Source organism: Entelurus aequoreus, linkage group LG10, assembly GCF_033978785.1.
Source record: "Entelurus aequoreus isolate RoL-2023_Sb linkage group LG10, RoL_Eaeq_v1.1, whole genome shotgun sequence".
Taxonomy (NCBI): domain Eukaryota; kingdom Metazoa; phylum Chordata; class Actinopteri; order Syngnathiformes; family Syngnathidae; genus Entelurus; species Entelurus aequoreus.
The window spans coordinates 73,990,135-74,017,552 of NC_084740.1; the positions used below are offsets into that span (position 1 = coordinate 73,990,135).

The following is a 27,418-nucleotide window of genomic DNA, read 5'->3' on the forward strand; positions in this document are numbered from 1 at the left end:
TGTTTGGTATTTGATTGTGACAGGAGAAAAGGAACATGATGATTTGAAAACATGCTTTTCTGTTAAAAGATTCCTCCAGAAATTCGGAGCCAAATCCAACCGTAAACTCATTTATGAGCGTTAACATGTCTTAATCCTGATAATTGAATGCACTAAATGGTTGCTCACAAGCCACAACAAGTCATACAAAATTCTGCCTTGAAAAAGATTATTTAAACCTGGGGTTCTTAACCTTTTTGACGTCGGGGCCCAACTTTTCCACTACAAAAGGGCCCGGGGCCCACTCAAATATTAACACTGAATTAGTAATTTTATTCTTGACTTTAATCATATTGAATAATTATACGTACCCTACTTCATACTTGCCAACCTTGAGACCTCCAATATCGGGAGGTGGGGGGGGGGGCCTTGGTTGGGGCGGGGGCGTGGTTAGGGGCGTGGTTAAGAGGAGAGTATATTTACAGCTAGAATTCACCAACTCAAGTATTTCATATATATATATATATATATATATATGTATATATATGTGACGGTCCACAACTGTATGTGGCAAAATGCAGCTCCACACTGCTGTCGCTTCAACATATCACTGGCACCAGGTGGATTATGAATTTCTTTTATTACAGTGTCCTGCAAAACAGTGCAAATTGTGAGACTGTGGGGCCACTTGGGTCACGGGATTATCAATTGGAAGGCGTCACAGTTCTGAGCACTTCCCGCAGGTAAAGTACATACCACTTCTCGCCAGCAACAGGCGCTGTTGCAACACTTCATTCATAATTTAAAGGCCTACTGAAATGAATTTTTTTTATTTAAAAGGGGATAGCAGATCTATTCTATGTGTCATACTTGATCATTTCGCGATATTGCCATATTTTTGCTGAAAGGATTTAGTATAGAACAACGATGATAAAGATCGCAACTTTTGGTATCTGATAAAAAAAGGCTTGCCCCTACCGGAAGTAGCGTGACGTAGTCAATTGAACATATACGCAAAGTTCCCTATTGTTTACAATGATGGCCGCATGAAGTGAGAGAGATTCGGACCGAGAAAGCGACGATTTCCCCATTAATTTGAGCGAGGATGAAATATTTTTAAATGAGGAAAGTGCAAGTGAAGGACTAGTGGGGAGTGGAAGCGATTCAGATAGGGAAGATGTTGTGAGAGCCGGGGGTGACCTGATATTCAGCTGGGAATGACTACAACAGTAAATAAACACAAGACATATACAGTATATACTCTATTAGCCACAACACAACCAGGCTTATATTTAATATGCCACAAATTAATCCCGCATAAAAACACCTAGGGGTTTGTTATGCTAGCTCCTAGCTACTAGCTCGAGCTAGTTATAGCTCGAGCGGGTAATATGGACGGGATCCTGTATATATAACCCGCCAATACAATTCAAACACCTGCACAACACACACACTCACTCAGCCCAAACAACCGTTCACCTAACCCAAGGTTCATAAAGCTTATATATTTAATCAAAGTTACGTACATGACACGCACGTACTGGCAAGCAATCAAATGTTTGGAAGCGCGCGGGTGGGACCTGATATTCAGCTGGGAATGACTACAACAGTAAATAAACACAAGACATATATATACTCTATTAGCCACAACACAACCAGGCTTATATTTAATATGCCACAAATTAATCCCGCATAAAAACACCTAGGTGTTTGTTATGCTAGCTCCTAGCTCCTAGCTACTAGCTACTAGCTCGAGCTAGTTATAGCTCGAGCGGGTAATATGGACGGGATCCCGTATATATAACCCGCCAATACAATTCAAACACCTGCATAACACACACACTCACTCAGCCCAAACAACCGTTCACCTAACCCAAGGTTCATAAAGCTTATATATTTAATCAAAGTTACGTACATGACACGCACGTACGGGCAAGCAATCAAATGTTTGGAAGCGCGCGGGTGGGACCTGATATTCAGCTGGGAATGACTACAACAATAAATAAACACAAGACATATATATACTCTATTAGCCACAACACAACCAGGCTTATATTTAATATGCCACAAATTAATCCTAATGCTAGCTCCTAGCTCCTAGCTACTAGCTCGAGCTAGTTATAGCAAGCGATCAAATGTTTGGAAGCGCAGCTACGTACTCACGTTATTGCAACTGTGTATCCAAATCAAAGTCCTCCTGGTAAGAGTCTCTGTTGTCCGAGTTCTTCCATCTTGACTGTATCTTTCGGGAATGTAAACAAAGAAGCGCCGGCTGTGTACGTGTTGTTGCTGACTTCCCTCGCAAAATAGACACTTCGCACCGACAACTTTCTTCTTTGCTTGCTCAGCTTCTTTCTCCATAATGCAATGAACAAATTGCAACAGATTCACCAACACAGATGTCCAGAATACTGTGGAATAATGAGATGAAAACAGAGCTATTTCGTATTGACTTCAATGGTGTCCGAATACTTCCGTTTCAATGATTGACGTCACACGCATACGTCAACCCTCAGAGGCGCTTCGAACCGGAAGTTTAGCGGGAAATTTAAAATTGCACTTTATAAGTTAACCCGGCCGTATTGGCATGTGTTGCAATGTTAAGATTTCATCATTGATATATAAACTATCAGACTGCGTGGTCGGTAGTAGTGGCTTTCAGTAGGCCTTTAATCAACCATAATGAACGTCTGTTTCTACACCGTTACATATATATATATATATATATATATATATATATATATATATATATATATATATATATATATATATATATGTATATATATATATAAAAAAAAAGAAATACTTGAATTTTAGTGTTCATTTATTTACATATATACACACACACACACAACACTCATCTACTCATTGTTGTACTTGAAAGTACAATGCTTTGTTAAGGGTTGAATTGTCCATCCTCTTTCTATTCTCTGTCACTATTTTTCTAACCATGCTGAACACCCTCTCTGATGATGCATTGCTGTGTGGCACGCACAAAATTGCTTTCATCAAATGCACGAGAGTGTGGAATCTTCCATCTCTCCCTAGCATGGCCCAAAACCGGTCAATCCTTGCTTCCTGGGGAAGATCTTCCCTGGCAAGCAATTGGTACTCCAGTACTTGTACCCGGAGGCTGGTCAGGTCCAATCGCAGCTGCGGCAGACTTTTTTTTTGGGGGGGGGGGGGGGGGGGGGCGTGGCCTCCAGCTCCGGCTGAATACCGGGAGTTTGACGGGAGAAAATCTCTGTCGGGAGGTTGTCGGGAGAGGCGCTGAATATCGGGATTCTCCCGCTAAAAACGGGAGGGTTGGCAAGTATGCCCTACTTACAGATTGCAACCTTGTCAAATGATATGAAAGCATGTGTTAATCACAAAGATTATAATTCATATACCGTATTTTTCGGAGTATAAGTCGCATGGGCCGAAAATGCATAATGAAGAAGGAAAAAACATATATAAGTCGCACTGGAGTATAAGTCGCATTTTTGGGGGAAATTTATTTGATAAAACCCAACACCAAGAATAGACATTTGAAAGGCAATTTAAAATAAATAAAGAATAGTGAACAACAGGCTGAATAAGTGTACGTTATATGAGGCATAAATAACCAACTGAGAAGGTGCCTGGTATGTTAATGTAACATATTATGGTAAGATTCATTCAATTAACTATAACATATAGAACATGCTATACGTTTACCAAACAATCTGTCACTACTAATCGCTAAATACCATGAAATCTTATACGTCTAGTCTCTTACGGGAATGAGCTAAATAATATTATTTGATATTTTATTGTAATGTGTTAATAATTTCACACATAAGTCGCTCCTGAGTATAAGTCGCACCCCCGGCCAAACTATGAAAAAAAACTGCGACTTATAGTCCGAAAAATACGGTATTTAAACCTGGGGTTCTTAACCTTTTTGACGTCGGGGCCCAACTTTTCCACTACAAAGGGGCCCGGGACCCACTCACATATTAACACTGAATTAGTAATTTTATTCTTGACTTTAATCATATTGAATAATTATACCTACCCTACTTACAGTTTGCAACCTTGTCAAGTGATATGAAAGCATGTGTTAATCACAAAGATTATAATTCATATAGCTGTGATGAAATAAGTAAGCTAAATTAATAGTGAATATTTCTTAACTAAACTGTCAATACAAGTAAAATGAAAATACAGCTTCACCACTTTAATCATAATTATTGCGCTTAAGAAACTTGTCTTTGACTTTAGCTTCAGACTTCTTCTGTTTGTTTGATATTGACATTACTGCCATAAGTGGGGGAAAAGTGTAGTACAACTGCGGCTGCGGCTCATACGGACCACAGCTGAGAAACAGGTGTTTGTGGCGGCCCTCTAGGGGGCGCTCCCGGCCCAACAACGGTCAGTGTTAAGAAACCTTGATTTAAATAATACATTACTTTTAGTTTAGTTTGCACTGCATTATTCTGAGAACTTCTCTTGCATTAGTTTTCATCAGCAGGTGCTTTTCAAGACTTTTTTTTTGTCATGCCCCCCAAATTGAAATACAACTTTATTTATTTTTAATTTATCCGTATAAACCACCATTATGAGTTGCTGGTACCAGCACCTACATGTCACTGAGCTACAGACTTGTGTATTGTTTTCTCACGCTTACCCTAACACCTTATCACGCCCGACCCACAATAAGAAGTACCCGGTGTAATTATTATAAAACTTTTGGAAATTTCCGTGTAAATACAAAGTCCTGAATGTAGTATACATTTAACACCTCAAGTACTGGATCAAGGTCTCTGTCCTCTGCGTAGGTCGTCCATCCATCCATCCATTCATTTCCTACCGCTTGTCCCTTACGGGGTCGCAGGAGGTGCTGGAGCCTATCTCAGCTGCACACGGGCGGTCTGTGTAGGTCAGTGGGTCTCATTTCTTTTCTGTCACGCCCACTCTAGCAGACAAACATTTTTCACACACTCCCTGAATTTAAATCCTACTGAAAACCTGACAATATTGGTTTATTTATTGTTTTTAAATGAAAAATTCCTGGAATTTCTGGAAAAAAACAACGAGAATTTTTCTAGTTCCTTAACCAACTTGGTTTTGTCCTGACTATAAAGAGTGTTTTTACGGTTGAACGGTTGAAAATGATTGAAAAATGTGAAAGGAGTAGTCGAACTTAAGGGTGGAAATAGGTTATCGAAAAACGGGAATTCCTGGAAATTTGTTCAATGTGGAGTAATGGTAGTTTGAATGTCCAGGACAGGCCTGGCCCTAACCAATCTGGCGCCCTAGGCAAGATTTTAGGTGGCGCCCCCCCACATCGGCAGTGAAGTGTATATACTCACAAGAAACCGAATAGCTTTGTCTTTGACCTTTTTTTTTACTTAAAGAAAGCAAATTAACATATTATATGAGAATGTTATGTTATGATTATCTTTAACCGAATCACAGCAGTGCTCAAATTAAAAAACAGCATTCCCTCTCATGTGATATTGCTTAATGATGTGCACTTTAACAACTAGGCTTACAACTATACCTAATATATAAAGGAGTGGAAAAGTGACTATTACCTGCAGGGCAAACATTAGCTAACCAGAAGGCAATAACAATGTAAACAGAAAACACCTGCTTAAAAGATCTAATACAAATGTCCCTGAGGAATGTAAGGTGGGAGTACTGTAATTACCTAACGTTACATTATTTTCCATAACAATTTAGCCCCCTCCACAATATTAACCCGACGTTAAAACAGAACTAGCTATTTATTGATGAGCAATTGCCAAATCATGTAACATTAGCTTAATGCTAAAAAGCCAGGTTACTATCACATTCTGTAACAGACAAATAATTTCATGTAGGCTAACGTTACCTACCTGCTACCTCTGTCTTTTTCTCGTTTCTCCTCTTCTTTTCTCTTTTTTCTTCCCTGGGCACCTGACAGTTTTGGCCGTTTTGACATCTTGTGTTGATTTTTTGATGCGGTGACGTCCATAAACAGTCATGATACGGGAAGGGAGGGGGCGCACCGTGCGGGGGGGGGGGGGGGGGGGGGGGGCGTAATGTTGTAACAAATAATATTTCTATTAAATAGGCTTTACTTTGCATTTTAATTAACGTGGGATTATTTTTTGTATTTAGAAATAATAGTACCAACTTTTTTTTTTTTCTCTCCAACATTTGTGGCACTGGCGTGGCGCCCCCTGATGGACGGCGCCCTTAGCATTTGCCTATACGGCCTATGCCACGGCCGGCCCTGGTCCAGGATACGTTTAATGTGTTGAAGGTGGAATGGTTTCAATCGGTTGAAAAATGTGGGAATTGTGAAAGTAAAAAAAAAAATCATTTTGAATGGGGAAAATGAAAAACAAAGAAGGAATCATGGGAAATCCGGGAATTTTTTTTAGAATTGTTGAGCTAGAGCACACAATTCCTGAACAGGCTGAATATTTTGAAGTTGGAACATTTTGAATCAGATAGAAAAATGTGGGAATTGTGGAACTTTGAAAAAAGTCCCATTGATTTCATTGGGAATTTCGCCAAAAATTTGGGAATTTCGGGAAAAGCGGGAATTTTTTTGAAAGTGGTTAAAAAAAATGCCTCTCACGCCCTCTCTGACACCTCACCGCACCCTCCCGGGGGGGGTCCACCCCACTATTTGAGAAGCACTGACCTAATCCAAGCGAATATTTCACATTTTATTACAAGAAATGTCATTATTTTAACACATCGTCTTATGGTATTACACATATTTTACACAAATATCTCTCCAGAGGCCAGGATTTCATATCATACTCATAATTCAATAGTGTAAGCTTCTGAGAACCAGCATCCTCCGCAGTGGATGTTTGTGTCTAGCATAACGCGGCAATTTCTTTCCGAAATGTGAGACTCTGACTTAAGAAATAAATGTCCACTGTAGTAGACGCTGGTTCTCAGGAGGATAAAAAGCTAACAAAACAAAACAAAAACAGATTGACACTGAAATTGATAGCATTGCTAGTAAGAAAGTGATGTATTACATAGCCACAATAGAATATAAATAATAATGCAACACAAGAGCAGCTGAATAACTGCAACAGAAGTCCAATAAATACATATTATGACTCCAATAATAAAACTGAATTCAAAATACAACCATTTCCCTCTAAGCTCGGCTACTTTTATTGGCGAACCATCTCTTGATTAGATGGAGCCTCTTGCAAATGACCATTAAGTGGCGCCATACTGAACTATACTTGGGAGAAGTGGTGAGGTGAAAGCTGTCATTTGACTGCCTCCACTTTGTACTGCAAAAACACCCAATGACCTCATCTTGGGGAAATTAAAGGGCTGCCTACGGAAGGAGAGCGAGTGCTCTCATGTACTGCGGTGAGCATCCACATGTTTAAAGAACCAGCTAGTAACCGTAGCCCTGGTGATAGCCGTCCTGGTAGCCGTGCTGGTGGTAACCGTAGCCGCCGTACTCGTCCTCAGGGCAGCGCATGCCCAGCGACTGCTGGATGGCCATTTCCTGTCGCCGCAGCTGCATGGAGTCCACTAGGTCGTAGATGATCGCCATGGACCACATGGGCGAGGGGTACCACGACTTGACGTTGCCGTCCTTCCCGACCAGCAGCATGGAGAAGTATTCCGGGCTGATTTGGAAGTAGTTCCTCATGTCCTTGACGAGGGTGGCTGTCATGCCTTCTCGTTCCACCGTGGCGCTTCCTGGATGGAGCAGAAGCCTAGACGTTAGGACCAGGCCTTGTTTTCCCAAACAGTTGGATTAACGACACGTTTTATAGAATGAACTGTCCTGAGCCTCATTAACATGCTTTATGGGGGTTATACGATGTAAATCACAGCAGCTCAAATGGTGCTTGGACTTGGGGCCGCTTGATATGTTTGGCGAACCGATGGAGCAGAGCAACAATAAGAAGCAGGACACACAACGCTCTGGGAATTCTGAGTAAGAACAGCTTTATTAAGAAAAGCTGTCTTGGAATCAGAATGTCAGCCTTTCTTTGAAGAATTCTGTGTCCCTTTAAACCAGGGGTCACCAACGCGGTGCCCGCGGGCACCAGGTAGCCCGTAAGGACCAGATGAGTAGCCCGCTGGCCTGTTCTAAAAATAGCTCAAATAGCAGCACTTACCAGTGAGCTGCCTCTATTTTTTAAATTGTATTTATTTACTAGCAAGCTGGTCTCGCTTTGCTCGACATTTTTAATTCTAAGAGAGACAAACCTCAAATAGAATTTGAAAATCCAAGAAAATATTTTAAAGACTTGGTCTTCACTTGTTAAAATAAATTAATATTTTTTTTTACTTTGCTTCTTATAACTTTCAGAAAGACAATTTTAGAGAAAAAATACAACCTTAATGATTTTAGGATTTTTAAACACATATACCTTTTTACCTTTTAAATTCCTTCCTCTTCTTTCCTGACAATTTAAATCAATGTTCAAGTAAATTTATTTTTTTTATTGTAAAGAATAATAAATACATTTTAATTTAATTCTTCATTTTAGCTTCTGTTTTTTCGAGGAAGAATATTTGTGAAATATTTCTTCAAACGTATTATGATTAAAATTCAAAAAAAATATTCTGGCAAATCTAGAAAATCTGTAGAATCAAACTTAAATCTTATTTCAAAGTCTTTTGAATTTCTTTTAAAATTTTTGTTCTGGAAAATCTACAAGAAATAATGATTTGTCTTTGTTAGAAATATAGCTTGGTCCAATTTGTTATATATTCTAACAAAGTGTAGATTGGATTTTAACCTATTTAAAATATGTCATCAAAATTCCAAAATTAATCTTGATCAGGAAAAATTACTAATGATGTTCCATAAATTATTTTTTTAATTTTTTTCCAAAAGATTCGAATTAGTTAGTTTTTCTCCTCTTTTTTTCGGTTGAATTTTGAATTTTAAAGAGTCGAAATTGAAGATAAACTGTTTCAAAATTTAATTGTCTTTTTTTTTTCGTGTTTTCTCCTCTTTTAAACCGTTCAATTAAGTGTAAATATCATTAATTATTAATAATAACATAGAGTAAAAGGTAAATTGAGCAAATTGGCTATTTCTGGCAATTTATTTAAGTGTGTATCAAACTGGTAGCTCTTCGCATTAATCAGTACCCAAGAAGTAGCTCTTGGTTTCAAAAAGGTTGGTGACCCCTGCTTTAAACCATTAAGAGATACAGATCACTGTTCGGAACACTACTCAGTGGCCTAGTGGTTAGAGTGTCCGCCCTGAGATCGGTAGAATGTGAGTTCAAACCCTGGCCGAGTCATACCAAAGACTATAAAAATGGGACCCATTACCTCCCTGCTTGGCACTCAGCATCAAGGGTTGGAATTGGGGGTTAAATCACCAAAAATGATTCCCGGGCGTGGCCACCGCTGCTGCCCACTGCTCCCCTCACCTCCAAGGGTGATGGGTCACATGCAGAGAATAATTTCGCCACCCCTAGTGTGTGTGTGACAATCATTGGTACTTTAACTTTAACTTTTTTTGTAACCCGTTGACCATGGACCAAAATACCTGTAGATCCCTCACAGTGACACGACATACAATGTATTTTAGAAACATGTCTCATTCGAGTATTCCCTGGTGGTCACGACCCAGAAGGTGCCCTACCTGAGAAGCTACTATACCTCAAGTCAGATCATTCTCCGGTAAGTGGCTGATCCTTAAACAAGTTCACTGATTAGGACTCTCCTGAGAAGCTCCTACGAAGTCTGTTCATACCAAATATTTTTTTCATGGACTTTGCACCAAAAAAGTTCAGTATAACACCTAACAACATCTCCAGATCAGGTGCAGGATGCCATGGTACGTGAACTTTGACAATTTAGCAATGTTACACCTTATATTTTTTCAAGAAGCCGATTGTTTTATGCAAAGTTGTTCTATCAGTACAGGAGAACTGGCTACGGCTTTGAAGTCCTAATGCAAGTACACCAAGACTAAAGATTTTGACTTTCCTTGTTTTGGATGTCCATCACGCAAACACTCCACACAGGTTCAAGGACTCGCTTGGTTCGCCCTCACATCTGTTGACTTCATTAGCACAGTCACCAGAAGACGAGACCGGTCAAAGTAGGTCGACCTGTCTATGATTTCCACGTTCCTACAACCCCACGCACACTGAGTTATATTTTCTTCAGGTTTGACCTCATACTCATCTGGCAAACTACACTGTCATTTGGCAATAGTTCATTTCTTAGTTGAAGGGTACAGGCAAGGCTGCTTTAACGCATGGGCTTAACACCCCCCCCTACACACCACCCCTCCGGTTAAGACGAGCCTGAGTACAAGAGAATGTTATGGTATGGATCAGTTAGTTTTGGTACTTTTAGCATGGAAGATGGACAGATTTCCAGGGGCTTTTGATGAAGAGGTTTCTGGTGATCAATTCTAAAGTTTAGACTTCCTTTCGTCCTAAGTTGCTTGTTTGGTTCAAGTCCTTGCCATAACCCTGAACAGGATGAACTATGGAAAGCAGATTTAGTCCCTTGATGTTTCGTAGAAGTAGGTTTCTTAGGAGTTGTACAACTCCACAGTCAAATCAGAATGTCGTGTTTGTCAGAGAGGGCTCTTACCATTAAAAGGATATAGTTCCAAGACTCCTCCCATGTCCAGCAGGTCTGTCCCAACCAACTTCAGAACGGAAATGTGCCTTAAACCTACAAAGATACAAAGTGCATTAGATTAAAAAGTCCAGATGTTAAAATACCGTTTTGCCTCCGAATCCTAATTCTTTCTGCTAATCTACCATGACCTCACTATGCCTGTTTGTTTTTGTAGCCATCCTAAACTAAGCAGGCGGTTGCTAGGTAAGAGGAGAAGGAAGTGGTCTGGGGATTGTGAGCCAAAGAGATTTTTTTTTCTTTTGGAACACGATAAGCATGTTTTTGTCTTGTTGAGAAGTGCTGAATAGCACAATCAAATCTTTTTAGGCCTTGTCAGCAGGACGGGTCTTTGTTTGGGATGTGACGGGAGGGAGTAGTCCTGAAACCTGGCCAAGAACAACTTGATATCTAAAAACAAAATGTCTGAACATGCTGATAAGGAATCCCTCCATTGCCTGGCAACTTTTAAAATGAAGATTTTTAGATATTTACAGCATAATCTACACTGTTAATGGTAAAAAATATATATATTGTTGTAGTCAACTAGCGAGTTGTGAACACCTAACCGACACACTACAGTGACTCACTATTGTCGCTTGTGGTTCAAAACCACCGCTATTTTTATATTTATTGTGTTTCCATGGTAAAGAGTCCCAGCATATTATCTCTGTCTTGACTGGTTAAGCCTAGTCAGGGTTTTGCTGATCCAACTCAAACCTTGGTGACCTGAACCACTGCTTTGTGTAAATGTGGCCTTTGTTTAATTGTCAGTTTGAGTCGTCTGCCCATTTTGTTATTTGAAAGTCGCAGTTAATTTGAAAAACTATTGACCATTTGAGGCAGGTGTAGCCGCCCTTGTTAGAAGTCCATTTTAGGCTACACTCACCCAGGTTGCAGGCCTGGCTGCTCAGGCCGTAGAGCTGCTGCTGATAGGCCCACTCTTCGTCATTTGGGGTGGAGATGATGAAGAGACGACGCCTCCATCGGAACCTGTGATCGTAACAAATTTAGAGACTTGAGTGGAAGTGAATGCTGAATACTTTGGACATTTTCTAAGTTATGGCCAAAACAGATCGCTTCATTCTTGATCCAGGTTTTTGTGGCAATAAAAATATCTCCGGTTACGGAATGCCTGTTGTTTAAATTACTGCAGAAATCTGGGGGTTATAAACCGGCTGTCAGAGTCACTGTAAATTGTGGACAAATTCATAACAGAGCACAGGAACAGGTGCTTGAAAGAGGAAAGAGTCCAATGGGACCACCCAAGCAAGCAAGGCCAAAAATGTTATTCAGGATCCACTCCCAGAGTCCAGTCTTTACCTCGAGAGGAAGTTCTCCAACGATCTCGGCTTGTCTTCTTTCTTGCAAACTACGTCGTCTCGCTTCTGCTGCTCCATCTCTCGGATGCGCGAAGAGAACGTGTCGATGTAGTTGAACACGGCCTTCATGGCGATGGGAACCTCGTAGGATTGCTGACAGAAGAAGACCATCATTGATCACTCGGGTTGATTTGAACGTGAGTAAAAACCACATAGACCGACACAGCTAAGGAGGGGGAATCATTTACAGAAAGTTTTAGAATATTTATCCTGTAATTTTGGTGTGGCCTGTCACATATTTTGCATTCTTGATCCTGAATTCTGGGAAGCAACACCCAAAATGCTGAGCTATCAGTATTACAAGAAAAAGCCTAGAAGCCACATCCAACACTTATTTCCTCAGGGCTACGGTGAATCCACTGCACACCCATCTCCCGCCCACGTTCTTCGCAAGTCCACAGACGTCCCTGTCTCTGTCTCTGGCGGCTGTCAGCGGAGCTGGCGAACACTAGCCTCTTTGATGGATTCGTCCAAAAACAACCTGCTGATTTTTTCCTGGCATGAGCGCACACATGCACAAGCAGCTGTCGGGCAAATGTTAAGTTGTGTGAATTAAAAGGGTTTTTGCGTCAATGCAAGGACTAGGATAGTCCATGGGACGTGATGGACAGATGCTTTAAAAATGAGAGGAAAGATATCAGGACAGTTCTTTGAATAGTTATCCAATGCACAGAAGGGATGGTTTTAGCTTAAAAAAAGATCAAGCCTTGCATGAGAACTGCAAGAACTTTCCACGGAAATCTGGCGTGTTTGGACCACAGGAATCATAGTCCAAATTTTGTGTTGGGATAATTTTATCTAGTCCTAAAATAGTACATATGGTAATCATAATATACTTGAATGTTTTCAAACAGCATCACTGTCAGACAATCCCAGCAACAAAGAAAGTCTGTCATTTATGGCCACGAAAACATTCGGATGTATTTACTACTTTTCTGAAAAAATCCGTCCAGGTTTAGGATTATGAGCAGACCTGTCAACCCTCCAGTTTTTGCCAGTAAATCACGTTTTTTGTCCTTTAGTCTGGCTCTAGTTCTGCCGCTGGTGCAGCAATCTTAACTTAACCCTCAACAACACTCGGGGGTTGGCTCGTAACAGCCGTGGGGCGAGTTGCATGTTCCAAGATTCAATCAGATCAATGTGTAAACAATATCCAACTGAGAAACATTAGATCAAACTGGCTAACTGCCCATCATCAGAGTGGCTAGTGCAGTTGTCAGTGACACTCCTGTGTAAAACAATGGACATGGGTTTGAGTGCCGCCTCAGGGATGTCATTTTTTGTCTAATTATTTAACCGTGATTTGTGACGAAAAGGAAAATCCCTTATTTTTACCCATGTTCCCGAAGAAAATTCCTCTATTTTCCATTCAGACGCTGTAATTTTAGCTGGTTCTAAGGCGCTTCAGTCTGGAAACCGGCACCCTACTGGTCAAAAACATTTACTGTAATTTGCAGACTATAAGTCGATACTTTTTCCCCACACTTTGAACCCTAAAGACTTTTACAAACCTGTGGCTGATTTATGGATTAGTCCAGGTTCACAGGCTTCACATGTCGGCAATAAACTTAGCCTCGTCACATCAATGGTGTAAAAAAAACCCCTCTGTTTTGCTTCAAGAGTCAGTCTGTCAGAATCCACCTTAGGTGAACCTTTGACTGGTTCCTGCAGTATACACAAACTCTTTCCGTTGGCCGTCCAACATCTTACCTTCACCCTAATGTCTGTGTCAGTCAGTACCATGTTGAAATCATCGTGGATCATACTGAATTCTTTTCTCAACTCGGTAATCAGGTCCTGGTTGACGAGATCCTCCTGACGCAGCCCCTTCATTGGCTTGTCATTCTCTAGACGAGGGAAAGCAAGCAGGGAAAGATCTGTGAGCGTGTTTCCAGACAGGACCGGACGTGAATTAGGTATTTGAAGGACACGAGGTAAGTCAATCGAGGACAAACTTGACAAAGAGTTGCTTTTACTCGCAGACTTATTGGCGTGCTGGTTGGTAGACGCCATGCTAGCTCCTAAAAGAGAGGTCTTGATTGTGGTGCTGGTTATCTTTGTTTGACTAAAACAATACAGATAAGGGTACCTTTTTAGCTTGAGCATTTATGTGTCCAACAGTTTGTGTTTTTCTACTGTAGTTCTAAAATAAGTCACTCCAAATGCCCTAGAGGTCGCTACTTTCCGATGTGTTTAGGTTTGCGTGCGGTTAGGTAATGATAGCGATTTAGATTGCTAACGTTAGCGATCTATAATTGTATATTCTATCGTAACAACAAGACTGCAAATTGTTAGTGTGTTCTCTGGGGTTGCTTTTGTGTATGTGCGAAGGACATCTGTGAGCGGCAAATAGGGCTGCAACAAGGGGTGTAACGGTACACAAACATTTCGGTTCGGTACGTACCTCGGTTTAGAGGTCACGGTTAGGTTCATTTTGGGTACAATGAGAAAACAACAAAATATAAATTTTTGGGTTATTTATTTACCAAATTTGCAAAATCTTCCACCAAAAATATTTTTTAAAGTGGAATATTTGATGTGAAGTAATGGGAACCTTGGATAGGTCAATAATTCATAATAACATTGATTTTGATTCAATATTATGTTTTGAGCAATGACAGTTTGAAAGGAAAAAAAAAACAGCTTTGTTTTATTAGTCAACATTGCAACTTTTTCTAAATTACATTTAACCTTTAAGCTTTTTTATTTCACTTTTGTTATGTTTTTGTTTATTTTAATAGTATTTTTAGAATGTCGGCCTTTAAAACATTAGCTGTGGGCCGCAAATGGCCTCCGGGGCACACTTTTGACACCCCTGCTATAGATAATAAAAAATTAAATCTGATAAATCTATGGATAAAAAGCAGAACCTGGCGACGCATGCGCATTTATCATAACTCTCTCGCTCTCTCTGTCTCTGCCCCTCCTGCGCTCGCAATTTGTTTTGTTTTCAACCCCTTCTTAACCCTGAACGTACATTGAAAATACACGCAACCCTAACTCAAAATGCCGGACATTTGAGGCATTTAAGAAACTCCGCCCTGACAGCTCCGCAAAAGAGGACATGTCCGGTGAAAAGAGGACGTATGGTCAGTCTATTGTAGCCCGTTAGCTGCTAGCATGCCGTGTGTTGTGCCTCGGTGTGCATTGTTTACACAACGTGCGTTACGCTACTTAATATGTCCGTGTGGAAACTCGTTCGGTACACCTCCGAACCGAACCGGAACCCCCGTACCGAAACGGTTCAATACAAATACACGTACCGTTACACCCCTAGCTGCAACGATTAGTCGTCATGATCGACAACGTTGATTATAAAAAATAATTCGACAAAGATTTGTTATTGTCCACAAGTCGCTTGAAGGGGTCGTATTATGATTTTTCTCTACATTTAAACCACTTTCTTGTGGTCTACATAACATGTAACGGTGGTGCTTTGCTTTGGTCAAAATTTTGCATAGATTATGTTTTACAGACCGTCTTTCAAGCCGCTTTCTGACCGTTGCTCCACTTCGACTGTTTTTTCTCCCGATCAGCCATGTCATATAACTTTGAACTATACGCAAATTTGTATTAGAAAAGGCAAAAGCGGAGGATGCATGCTTATTGACCACAACGTCAGACTACAATACATTTTTTCCATATATGGATAATCCGCTGACGTCACCAATGGGAACAACGTCACCAATGGTAACAATGTCACAATTGGGGAAAATTCCAAAGGTCTTGATTAAAGGAAATATGAAGGAAGGCAAGGTTGTTTTTTTAAATATCTTCGCAATGCCTCTATGGTTTTACATAACATTTTTGTGACTTATGCAGATCCCAACTACACAACAGCAAGTACCAAAAGGTAAGAAAATATGATTTTGCATAAGTCCCCTTTAATTGCATTTTAATTCACAGACCGCCAGGAATGTTCTCGTTTATACTTTTATCACTTTAGATCAGTGGTTCTCAAACCTTTTTCACCAAGTACCATCCTTCAGCGTACCACTAGTTTGAGAATCACTACATTCGATGAATAATTGCAGCTAAATAACCCTAACAATACTGGATACACATACTTTTTGTACTGAATGTCATATTTACAGTGCATATTTTTTCACTGTGGTTATAAACTTTGTGCGGTATCGTCAAACCATTAGTTTCTTATTCATTTGTTTCATTTGTCACAATGGAATTTTCCATAATACGTTTTAAAAATGAGTTAAAATCAACACCATAGTCGAATGTGTACAACCGATCATAATAAAAATTATCTAGTTAGTTGTATCCCTGAATGCCGGCCAAATTCTTCGGACCGACGAGAAATTTTCATTCAATATTATTAATAATTGTGAACTTTAAAAATATACAGTACAGGCCAAAAGTTTGGACACACCTTCTCCTCATTCAATGTGTTTTCTTTATTTTCATGACTATTTACATTGTAGATTGTCACTGAAGGCATCAAAACTATGAATGAACACATGTGGGGTTATGAAAACCATTTCAGGTGACTACCTCTTAAAGCTCATCGAGAGAATGCCAAGAGTGTGCGAAAAAGGGTGGCTATTTTGAAGAAACTAGAATATAAAACATGGGTAACACTTTAGTATGGGGAACATATTCTAAGTAACAAAGACTTAATTTAGAGATATTTGGTTAGGGTTAGAATTAGAGGATTTGGGTTAGGGTTAGAGTTAGTAATGGTGAATATGTTCCCCATACTAAAGTGTTACTGGCTTACTGGTTGTATAATAAGGCCATGCAGAATAAGGCATTAATAAGTACTTAATAATGACTAATTAAGAGCCAATATGTTACTAATTTGCATGTTAATAAGCAACTAATTAATAGTGAATATGTTCCCCACACTAAAGTGTTACCAATACATGTTTTCAGTTTATTCACCTTTTTTTTTGTTAAGTACATAACTCCACATGTGTTCATTCATAGTTTTGATGGGACAATCTACAATGTACAAAGCTACGAACAATGGGAGGCCGGGCTTTCTGCTCCGCCGCTCCCAGTCTGTGGAACGCTCTCCCTGACCACCTGAGGGCACCACGGACTGTGGATGCTTTTAAAAAAGGCTTAAAAGCCCTTCTTTTTAAAAAAGCATTTTTTTTAGATATATGCATACTAGTTATAGCTATTTGGCTGTTCTAGTTTTTACTTTTATTTATTTCTTTATTATCTTTTTATTTATTTATTTATTTTTAATACACTGTAGCACTTTGAGATTGTTTACTCAATATAAAGTGCTTTTTACAAATAAAATCTATTATTATTATTATTATTATTATTATTAAATAGTCATGAAAATAAAGAAAAGACATTGAATCCAAACTTTTGGCCTGTACTGTACATGTTCTGGTAAACCACTAAGTTAGCCCTTGTTGTCCATGTTGTATTTTTATGGTTTTGAATAATTAACTGTGAGCAAGTTGCAAAGAGCCCCATTAAATGGTGAAGTCCACTTAAACCAGGGAGGGGTGCCCCTTAAAAGGCCCAGTTGTTTTCTACACGCAAGTTTGTTTTTTCCTAGTACGGAAAATTAGCATGTGGGTGCACAGTGACATCACCTTCCAGTGTTTTCCCCCCAAAATTCCATGTGGATGAAACCTTGTCTTGCGGTGGGACATGCAGACTCATAAAGTTAAAAAAAAAGTGTATTTTCTCTTTGGTGGAGGTACAATATGTGGTACAATGGTCAAGACAGAGACTTTTCATGTAAAGTCTACACTGCAAAAAGTCAGTGTTCAAAAACAAGAACAAACAAAAAATAGGGGTATTTTATTTGAAGTAAGCAAAATTATCTGCCAATAGAACAAGAAAATTTCGGCTTGTCAAGACTTTCCAAAACAAGTCAAATTAGCTAACCTCAATGAACCCAAAAATACCTTAAAATAAGTAAATTAACACTAATAACAAGTGCACTTTTCTTGGTAGAAAAAAAAGAGACCTTTTTGCTCAATATGTTGAAAAATATTCTTAAATGAAGTAAAAGCTAGTGGCATTATCTTGACATAATGGTTTGTTGATTTTATATTTAATTTTATATATTTTTTTATATTTATATTTTTAAATATATAATTTCATGCTTGAAGTAAGAAATTATTACTTTTAAAAAAGTAGCATATTTTTCGGACTATAAGTCACAGTTTTTTTCATAGTTTGGCCGGAGGTGCGACTTATACTCAGGAGCGACTTATGTGTGAAATGATTAACACATTAGCGTAAAATATCAAATAATATTATTTAGCTCATTCACGTAAGAGACTAGACGTGTAAGATTTCATGGGATTTAGCGATTAGGAGTGACAGATTGTTTGGTAAACGTATAGCATGTTCTATATGTTATAGTTATTTGAATGACTCTTACCATAATATGTTACGTTAACATACCAGGCACGTTCTCAGTTGGTTATTTATGCCTCATATAACGTACACTTATTCAGCCTGTTGTTCACTATTCTTTATTTATTTTAAATTGCCTTTCAAATGTCTATTCTTGGTGTTGGCTTTTATCAAATACATTTCCCCCAAAAATGCGACTTATATATGTTTTTTTCCTTCTTTATTATGCATTTTCGGCCGGTGCGACTTATACTCCAGAGCGACTTATACTCCGAAAAATACGGTAGTTTTTGTTTAGTCATTGTGCACTAGACACTTTATTTTGTTAAAAAAAAAAATGTAAACAGCATTCAATACGACACATACATCATCTGATTTACAACAATACTAGCAAATTCTAAATTTATAAAGATAAGCTTTATAAAAATGTGTTATTTTGCTAACTTTGGTTACTTGCTATTTACATTTTCAGTCCTATAATCTATCGTCAATGTTTTGGATCGGAGGTCAAAAAAAAAAAATTGGATCGGAATCGGAGGCCAAAAAATAAATAAATCGGATCGGGGTCGGAGGCCAAAAACAAAAAATCGTAATAGGACGGGATGAGAGGCTGAATAAAAAAAATCGGTGACAGATTGTTTGGTAAACGTATAGCATGTTCTATATGTTATAGTTATTTGAATGACTCTTACCATAATATGTTACGTTAACATACCAGGCACCTTCTCAGTTGGTTATTTATGCCTCATATAACGTACACTTATTCAGCCTGTTGTTCACTATTCTTTATTTATTTCAAATTGCCTCTCAAATGTCTATTCTTGCTGTTGGCTTTAATCAAATACATTTCCCCCAAAAATGCGACTTATACTCCAGTGCGACTTATATATGTTTTTTCCCTTCTTTATTATGCATTTTCGGCCGGTGCGACTTATACTCCGAAAAATACGGTAGTTTTATACTTGTGAGTGTTGATGACACAGCTTTGCAACAGTTGATATTCTAGTTTCAAGCATGTTTTACTCAATATAGGTCATCAAATCTCAGCAACAAGCTGTAATATCTTACTGAGATCACTTAGGACCAAAACCCTTAAAACAAGTAAAACACTCTAACATAAAATCTGCTTAGTGTGAAGAATTATCTTATCAGACAGAAAATAAGCAACTATCACCCTTATTTGAGATATTTAATCTTACTTAGATTTCAGTTTTTGCAGTGTAGTGTTGTGTTTACAAAGCTCCAATCGCTACATGTCTGGAAAACATCCCCAGAGTGGGCGTATGACTCAGCAACTGCAAGCTGTTGCCAAAAAAGCGGTCGGTCCGGCGCACAGCAGTACAACGCGCGAGCCTACTTACTTACCCAACTGGTAGTGGTCAATTTTCATGGTGGAGTTGACGAGCGAGCCAAAGATGGTGATGATGGAGACTTTCCTGATGGCCATCTCGCACACTGACTCCAAGTACTCGTCCCTCTGCTGGACATACATCTTGTTCTCCTCGCCGGGTGATGTAATCAGCTGCAGGGGAGGGGGGAAAGTCAATGCGTAGAGGTCACACTCCTACGTGGCACGCTGCAGAGTTGGTGTTTACGTTAACCTGCGAGCGGAGGACCCGGCCATATTTTCCCAGCCTTTACCCGCGCGATAAGAATCTATGGGGGCTGCAAAACAGAGACGCGCAGTCTGGCTAGCGGATGATAGCGCCGTGTGAAGCAAACCTCGACGGCGAGTGCGTCACTACGAACAGAAGTGCAGTTGTTACTGCGCCCGGATCTAAAGTCTCGGAAAGATCCAGCTTGCACAACTATTTTCAAGAGTGTAATCGGTCTTGCCGTTGAACTCCCCCCCCCACGCCCCCCTCAAAAAACAATAATAAACAATAAAATGCAAATTTTTGCCACTAAAATGTTGCCACTAAAGGCCTACTGAAATGATTTTTTAAAATTTAAACGGGGATAGCAGATCCATTCTATGTGTCATACTTGATCATTTCGCGATATTGCCATATTTTTGCTGAAAGGATTTAGTATAGAACAACGACGATAAAGTTCGCAACTTTTGGTCGCTGATAAAAAAAAAAGCCTTGCCTATACCGGAAGTAGCGTGACGTCACAGGAGGTAGGATTCCTCACAATTCCCCGTTGTTTACAATGGAGCGAGAGCGATTCGGACCGAGAAAGCGACGATTACCCCATTAGTTTGAGCGAGGATGAAAGATTCGTGGATGAGGAACGTTAGAGTGAAGAACGAGAGGCAGTGCAGGGTGTATCTTTTTTCGCTCTGACCGTAACTTAGGTACAAGCTGGCTCATTGGATTCCACACACTCTCCTTTTTCTATTGTGGATTACGGATTTGTATTTTAAACCACCTGGGATACTATATCCTCTTGAAAATGAGAGTCGAGAACGCGAAATGGACATTCACAGGGACTTTTATCTCCACGACAATACATCAACGAAGCTCTTTAGCTACTGAGCTAACGTGATAGCATCTGGCTCCAATGCAGATAGAAACAAAATAAATAAATCCCTGACTGGAAGGATAGACAGAAGATCAACAATACTATTAAACCATGGACATGTAACTACACGGTTAATAATTCTCAGCCTGGCAAAGCTTAACAATGCTGTTGCTAACGACGCTGAAGCTAACTTAGCAACCGGACCTCACAGAGCTATGATAAAAACATTAGCGCTCCACCTACGCCAGCCAGCCCTCATCTGCTCATCAACACCCGTGCTCACCTGCGTTCCAGCGATCGACGGCGCGACGAAGGACTTCACCCGATCACAGATGCGTTGGCGGCTAGCATCGGCTAGCGCGTCTGCTATCCAAGTAAGTAGTCCTTGTTGTGTTGCTACAGCCAGCCGCTAATACACCAATCCCACGTACAACTTTCTTCTTTGCAATCTCCATTGTTCATTAAACAAATTGCAAAAGATTCACCAACACAGATGTCCAGAATACTGTGGAATTGTTCGATGAAAAGAGAGCAGTTTGTATGGTGACACATTGGGTACGTTGCCGTCGTGACGTCACGCGCATACGCATCATCCAAAGACGTTTCCAACCGGAAGTTTAGCGGGAAATTTAAAATTGCACTTTATAAGTTAACCCGGCCGTATTGGCATGTGTTGCAATGTTAAGATTTCATCATTGATATATAAACTATCAGACTGCGTGGTCGGTAGTAGTGGCTTTCAGTAGGCCTTTAAAGCAGGGGTGTCAAAGTCATTTTAGCTCAGGGGTCGCATGGAGGAAAATCTGTACACACGCGCGCCGGGCTATTAAAATCATGGCATTAAAACTAGAGATGTCCCATATTCCGATATTGTCCAACTCTTAATTACCGATTCCGATATCAACCGATACCGATATATACAGTCGTGGAATAAACACCTTATTATGCCTAATTTTGTTGTGATGCCCCTGCTGGATGCATTAAACAATGTAACACACGTTCCACATGTTTTTCACCATGTTTTCTGTAACCAACCGGACCAAACTCACACGCATTACAAACATAGCAGCTAAAATCATCGGCCTACCCACACCCAACATTTCAGATTTAAACCACAGGTCCATCACTCGACTGGCAAAAACGATAGTCCAGGATATCAGTCACCCACTACAGCAATACATAATCCCACTACCATCAGGGCGCAGGTACAGAACCATCAAATTCTGGAGGGTCCGCCTCAGGAAAAGCCTGATCCCTGCAGCTATAGCCACCCTTAACAGCAGGGCCGACCGACCTGTCTGACAAGCCTATAAATGTGTTGGTCATGTATGATGTCTTTTTGTTATTTTTGTTTTGTGATGTGTAATGTCTATTGTTTAAATGTACGGCAGTGAAAATGAATTTCCCCAACGGGGACCAATAAATCTAAATCTAAATCCAGCAAGGTTTTCCAGAATAAATCAACTCAAGTTATGGACAAAAAATGCCAACATGGCACTGCCATATTTATCATTAAAGTCACAAAGTGCATTATTTTTTTTAACATGCCTCAAAACAGCAGCTTGGAGTTTGGGACATGCTAGAATCGGCTTAAATAAGAATCACGATTCGGATGTGAATCGTTTTGATTTTTTTCAGCGCCCCTATTTTTTATGGTACATTGTCATAAACAATTTTAAGATGCCTGGTGGCAAACTTTGTTGACATTAAGGACCAAGCCTTCCTAGGTTTTGTAAGTCCATCTTATTGGCTGTAGTGAGTTGACTGAAGGTTCAGTCCTAAACTTCAGTCCTGCACTTTCTCTGGATTTATTACTAATATGGTAAGAAATATATTCTTGTACTGCTATTTTATGCACCAGTACCGCTCTTATCTGGAAGGATATGATCCAGATGTATCGTACGTACTCTGTATCACCTAATTCCAACAAGACAGCAATGCTGCCTTCAAAGACGTTATTCTTGCTGGGTGTGTCCTAGATTATGGATTCTATTGTGATGCAATTAGGTTTAGCACCACTGAGGGTCTTGGTAGGGTTACTTAGATCCAGATGTTAGGAATGCTGGCTCTACCTCTCCCTCCCAGTGTATGATGGACAAGAATGTTCTCTTACCAGCAGTCTTCTCCGGTTCTCAAAGTAATCCAGGAAGGAGGCAAGAGATCCCTTCGGAGGAGGTGTTGGCTGCTTCGTGGGTTTGGGGTAGTCATCCTTCTCCGGGTACTTTGACAGCTTCTTTCCATTCTTCTTGCCGCCTTTGCCCACCTTCCCCCCTCGCCTCTCAGCCTTCTTGGCCGCCTTCTCGTTCTTGTTCTTCTTCTTCTCGTGCTTGGCCTTCACCTTCTTGGTAGGGCTGATGTCCGGGAAGCCTTCGTTCTCCTCGGGATAGGTGACCGTAGGCTTGTCTTCATACTCGTTTGTTAGCACCTGTATGGATGTGTATGATAAGAAACGACTTGTTAATAGGAATTTTCCTGATCAACATGGCCTTGTTACGGCGGGTTGCAGCTGGCTGCGCGGTTCGTTCTCCCGGGATGCAAACTGACGACTCTGGACAGGACTTGCAGGTAGGAACGTGATTTAATCTTCGAAAATCAACGAAGCACCAAAAACAGAAAGTGCCGATCGCACTGGATGCTATGGCTAACACTTAGCATAGACTAGAGATAGGAATACTCACGTAACAGAAGCGTGACGCAAACAAAGACGCCCGACCGACTGACTGGCAAAGGCAGGCTTAAATAATGTCTCTTGATTAGCAACAGGTGAGCGTCCCGGACACAAAAGGCAGGTGAAAATACGTAGCCATGGTAACAAATCAGAGGTGCATAAACAGGAACTAAAGGAGTCAAAAATTAACAGAAAACACAAAACATGATCCGGACCAGGGATCATGACAGGCCTCCGATCCCAATCCGATTTTTTTTATTGTGTTCTTCAATCCCGATCCGATTTATTTTAAATTTTTTGGCCTCCAATCCCGTCCTGATTCGATTCTTTTTTTTGGGGCCTCCGATCCCAATCCAATTTTTTTTTATAATGACCTCCCTTCCCTATCCGCTTTTTTTTATGGCCTCCGATCCGATTTTTTTTATTATGGTCTCTGATACCGATCCAATTTTTTTTTGGCCTCCTATACCAGGGGTCGGCAACCCAAAATGTTGAAAGAGCCATATTGGACCAAAAAAACAAAAACAAATCTGTCTGGAGCCGCAGAAAATTAAAAGCCATATTACATGTGTCATGAGATATACATTTAATTAAGAGGACTTAAAGGAAACTAAATGAGCTCAAATATAGCTACAAATGAGGCATAATGATGCAATATGTACATATCGCTAGCCTAAATAGCATGTTAGCATCGATTAGCTTGCAGTCATGCAGTGACCAAATATGTCTGATTAGCACTCCACACAAGTCAATAACATCAACAAAACTCACCTTCGTGCATTCACGCACAACGTTAAAAGTGTGGTGGACAAAATGAGACAGAAAAAGAAGTGGCATAAAACACGTCCTAGAAAGTCGGACAAAGTTATACATGTAAACAAACTATACGGTGAGTTCAAGGACCGCCAAAATAAGTAGGACAAAACGGCGCTCGCCAAATACTTGAATCAGTGAACCATATTTAATATAAACAGTGTGATTTATAACAATTACGGAGGTTTGTGTCATGTTTGTCCTCCTACACAAACCATACTAAAACAAAAAAATTGATTTTTTTTCCCCTCATCTTTTTCCATTCTTCATACATTTTTGAAAAATCTCCAGAGAGCCACTAGGGCGGCGCTAAAGAGCCGCATGCGGCTCCAGAGCCGCGGGTTGCCGACCCCCGTCCTATACCAATCCGATTGTTTTATTATGGCCTCCAATCCCGATTCCGCCTTTTTTTTTGGCCTCTGATCCTGTTCCGCCTTTTTTTTTTTTTTTTTGGCCTCTAATCCCGATCAGATTTTTTTTATTAGGGTCTACGATCCCGATCCAATTTTTCTTTTTCTTTTGGCCACTTATCCCAATTCGATTTTGTTATTTATCCTCTGATCCCATCTTGATACGATTACATTTTTTTTTGGCCTGCGATCCCAATCCGATTTTTTTTTATTATGGCCTCCGATCTTGATCCGCCTTATTTTTACATTTTTTTGGCCTCTGTTTCAATTTTTTTTGGGCTTCCGATACTGGTCATATTTTTTTTTTTTGGCCTCCGATTCCAATCCAATTTTTAAAATTATGGTCTCAGATCCCGATCCGTCTTTTTTTTTTTTTTTTTTTTTTTGGCCTCTAATCCCAATCCGATTTTTTTTATTCAGCCTCTGATCCCGTCCTATTACGATTTTTTGTTTTTGGCCTCCGACCCCGATCCGATTTATTTATTTTTTGGCCTCCGATTCCGATCCAATTTTTTTTTTTTGACCTCCGATCCAAAACATTGACGATAGATTATAGGACTGAAAATGTAAATAGCAAGTAACCAAAGTTAGCAAAATAACACATTTTTATAAAGCTTATCTTTATAAATTTAGAATTTGCTAGTATTGTTGTAAATCAGATGATGTATTAAATGTGTCGTATTGAATGCTGTTTACATTTTTTTTTTTAACAAAATAAAGTGTCTAGTGCACAATGACTAAACAAAAACTACCGTATTTTTCGGAGTATAAGTCGCTCTGGAGTATAAGTCGCACCGGCCGAAAATGCATAATAAAGAAGGAAAAAAACATATATAAGTCGCATTTTTTGGGGAAATTTATTTGATAAAAGCCAACACCAAGAATAGACATTTGAAAGGCAATTTAAAATAAATAAAGAATAGTGAACAACAGGCTGAATAAGTGTACGTTATATGAGGCATAAATAACCAACTGAGAACGTGCCTGGTATGTTAACGTAACATATTATGGTAAGAGTCATGGAAACAATAACCTGGAGGACCACAATCCCAACAATTAACCGTGAAAGTATGGCAAAGTTCTGCTCACCTTCTCTCTGCCGTTCTTTCTCTTGGAGGGTTTCCGCGTGACGGGGACCAGCTTGTGACCGTGCGGAGCCTTGTGGTCCTTGTCTGTGTGGTTATCTCCGGACGGTGTGGTTTTGGCTGGGTAGCGCTCCCTCTCCCTTGGGTTGTAGTAATAGGAATCGGCAGTGGTTCTCGGTGGTGGGGGTTCCACCATAACCGGGGTGTGGGGTCTGGTCGGTGTCAGGGTGGTTGTGGTGGTGGCGGTTCGTTTGGTGGTGGTTCTTCTTGTGGTCGTCGTGGTCTTGGTCGTTGTGGTGGTAGTTGTTGGTCGAGTTGTGGTTGTTGTTGGTCGAGTTGTTGCCACAGATACGGTTGTTGTTGTGGGCTTTCTGAGGATTTTCTTTACTGGTTTTCTTTCAACTGGTGTATCCACTGCCCAGACACACACATTATCAAATGACCTAAAAATCAGGTTTTAGTTCATGATTTGAAAAGTTTTATACGGTTGATATTTACCAGGTAGTGTGCCCTCTTCCACTTGACCTTCCACGCCCGCTCCTTTACACTTCTGGACAAAACCTTTCTGGCGAAGCTTCTCCAGCCTCCTCATGGGCACCTGGTCGATCACCTCGTACATGGCCTCCAGCCTGACGGGGTAGGGGTACCGCTCCTGCACTTGCAGGGTCTTCTTCAGCAGTACCATGCCAAATTTACCTACAGGGTTAAAGATACAACACACTGGTCAAACTTGGGTCCATCCCACACTGCAAAAACTGAAATGTAAGTAAGATTAAATATCTCAAATAAGGGTGATGTTTGCTTATTTTCCGTCTGATAAGATAATTCTTCTCACTAAGCAGATTTTATGTTCGAGTGTTTTACTTGTTTTAAGTGTTTTGGTCCTAAATGATCTCAGTAAGATATTACAGCTTGTTGCTGAGATTTGATGACCTATATTGAGTAAAACATGCTTGAAACTATTTTTGTCCAAATGTCCAAAACACACCCAGCAATGGTGCACAGGAAGGCGGGGAAGAAAAGGGGAAAAGGCGGCCAAAATGGTCAAAAGTCTCAATTGTGTCCAAAATACCTCGAACATAAAATCTTATGTATGGCCGCGCAAGTTTCGTGATGCCCAAAATGTCCATAACACACCCTGCCGAGTCCCACGGGGAGGGGGGATAAAAGTTGGAAAAGTCTGCAAAAGTCCCAAAAATGTTAAAAATACCTACCCAGGTTCCAGTCCCACGAGTCCCGCCGCCGGCCGCACAAGTCCCGGGATGCAAAAAATTTCCAAAACGCGCCCAGCAAAGTGCCACGGGAAGTGGGGGATAGAAGTGAGAAAAGTTGGCAAAAGTCCCCAAAAATGTTCACAATACCTACCCAGGTTCGATTCCCACATGGATTTTTTTTAACATTTTACCGACTTTTCTCACTTTTCTCCCCGCCTTCCCGTGGCACTTTGCTGGGCGCGTTTTGGACATTTTGGGCATCCCGGCCGGCGGCGGGACTTGTGGGACTCGAACCTGGGTAGGTATTTTTAACATTTTTGGGACTTTTGCCGACTTTTCCAACTTTTATCCCCCCTCCCCGTGGGACTCGGCTGGGTGTGTCATGGACATTTTGGGCATCCCGAAACTTGCGCGGCCATACATAAGATTTTATGTTCGAGTGTTTTACTTGTTT

General features: G+C 40.3%; 1 protein-coding gene across 1 annotated transcript in view; it reads right to left on the reverse strand.

Annotated features, from left to right (window-relative positions):
• Positions 1-6,652: 6,652 nt before the first annotated feature.
• The window catches only part of ccdc80 (coiled-coil domain containing 80), a 37,768-nt gene continuing 17,002 nt past the window's right edge, over positions 6,653-27,418 (reverse strand). The window contains exons 2-10 of the mRNA XM_062061661.1: positions 26,249-26,446; positions 25,755-26,164; positions 22,888-23,199; positions 19,674-19,830; positions 13,674-13,810; positions 11,905-12,056; positions 11,471-11,574; positions 10,555-10,638; positions 6,653-7,677 (exon numbers count right to left, since the gene is read on the reverse strand). Coding sequence (XP_061917645.1) covers positions 7,367-7,677; positions 10,555-10,638; positions 11,471-11,574; positions 11,905-12,056; positions 13,674-13,810; positions 19,674-19,830; positions 22,888-23,199; positions 25,755-26,164; positions 26,249-26,446 — 1,865 coding nt within the window. The 3' untranslated portion in view covers positions 6,653-7,366. The remainder of the gene's footprint in view (positions 7,678-10,554; positions 10,639-11,470; positions 11,575-11,904; positions 12,057-13,673; positions 13,811-19,673; positions 19,831-22,887; positions 23,200-25,754; positions 26,165-26,248; positions 26,447-27,418) is intronic.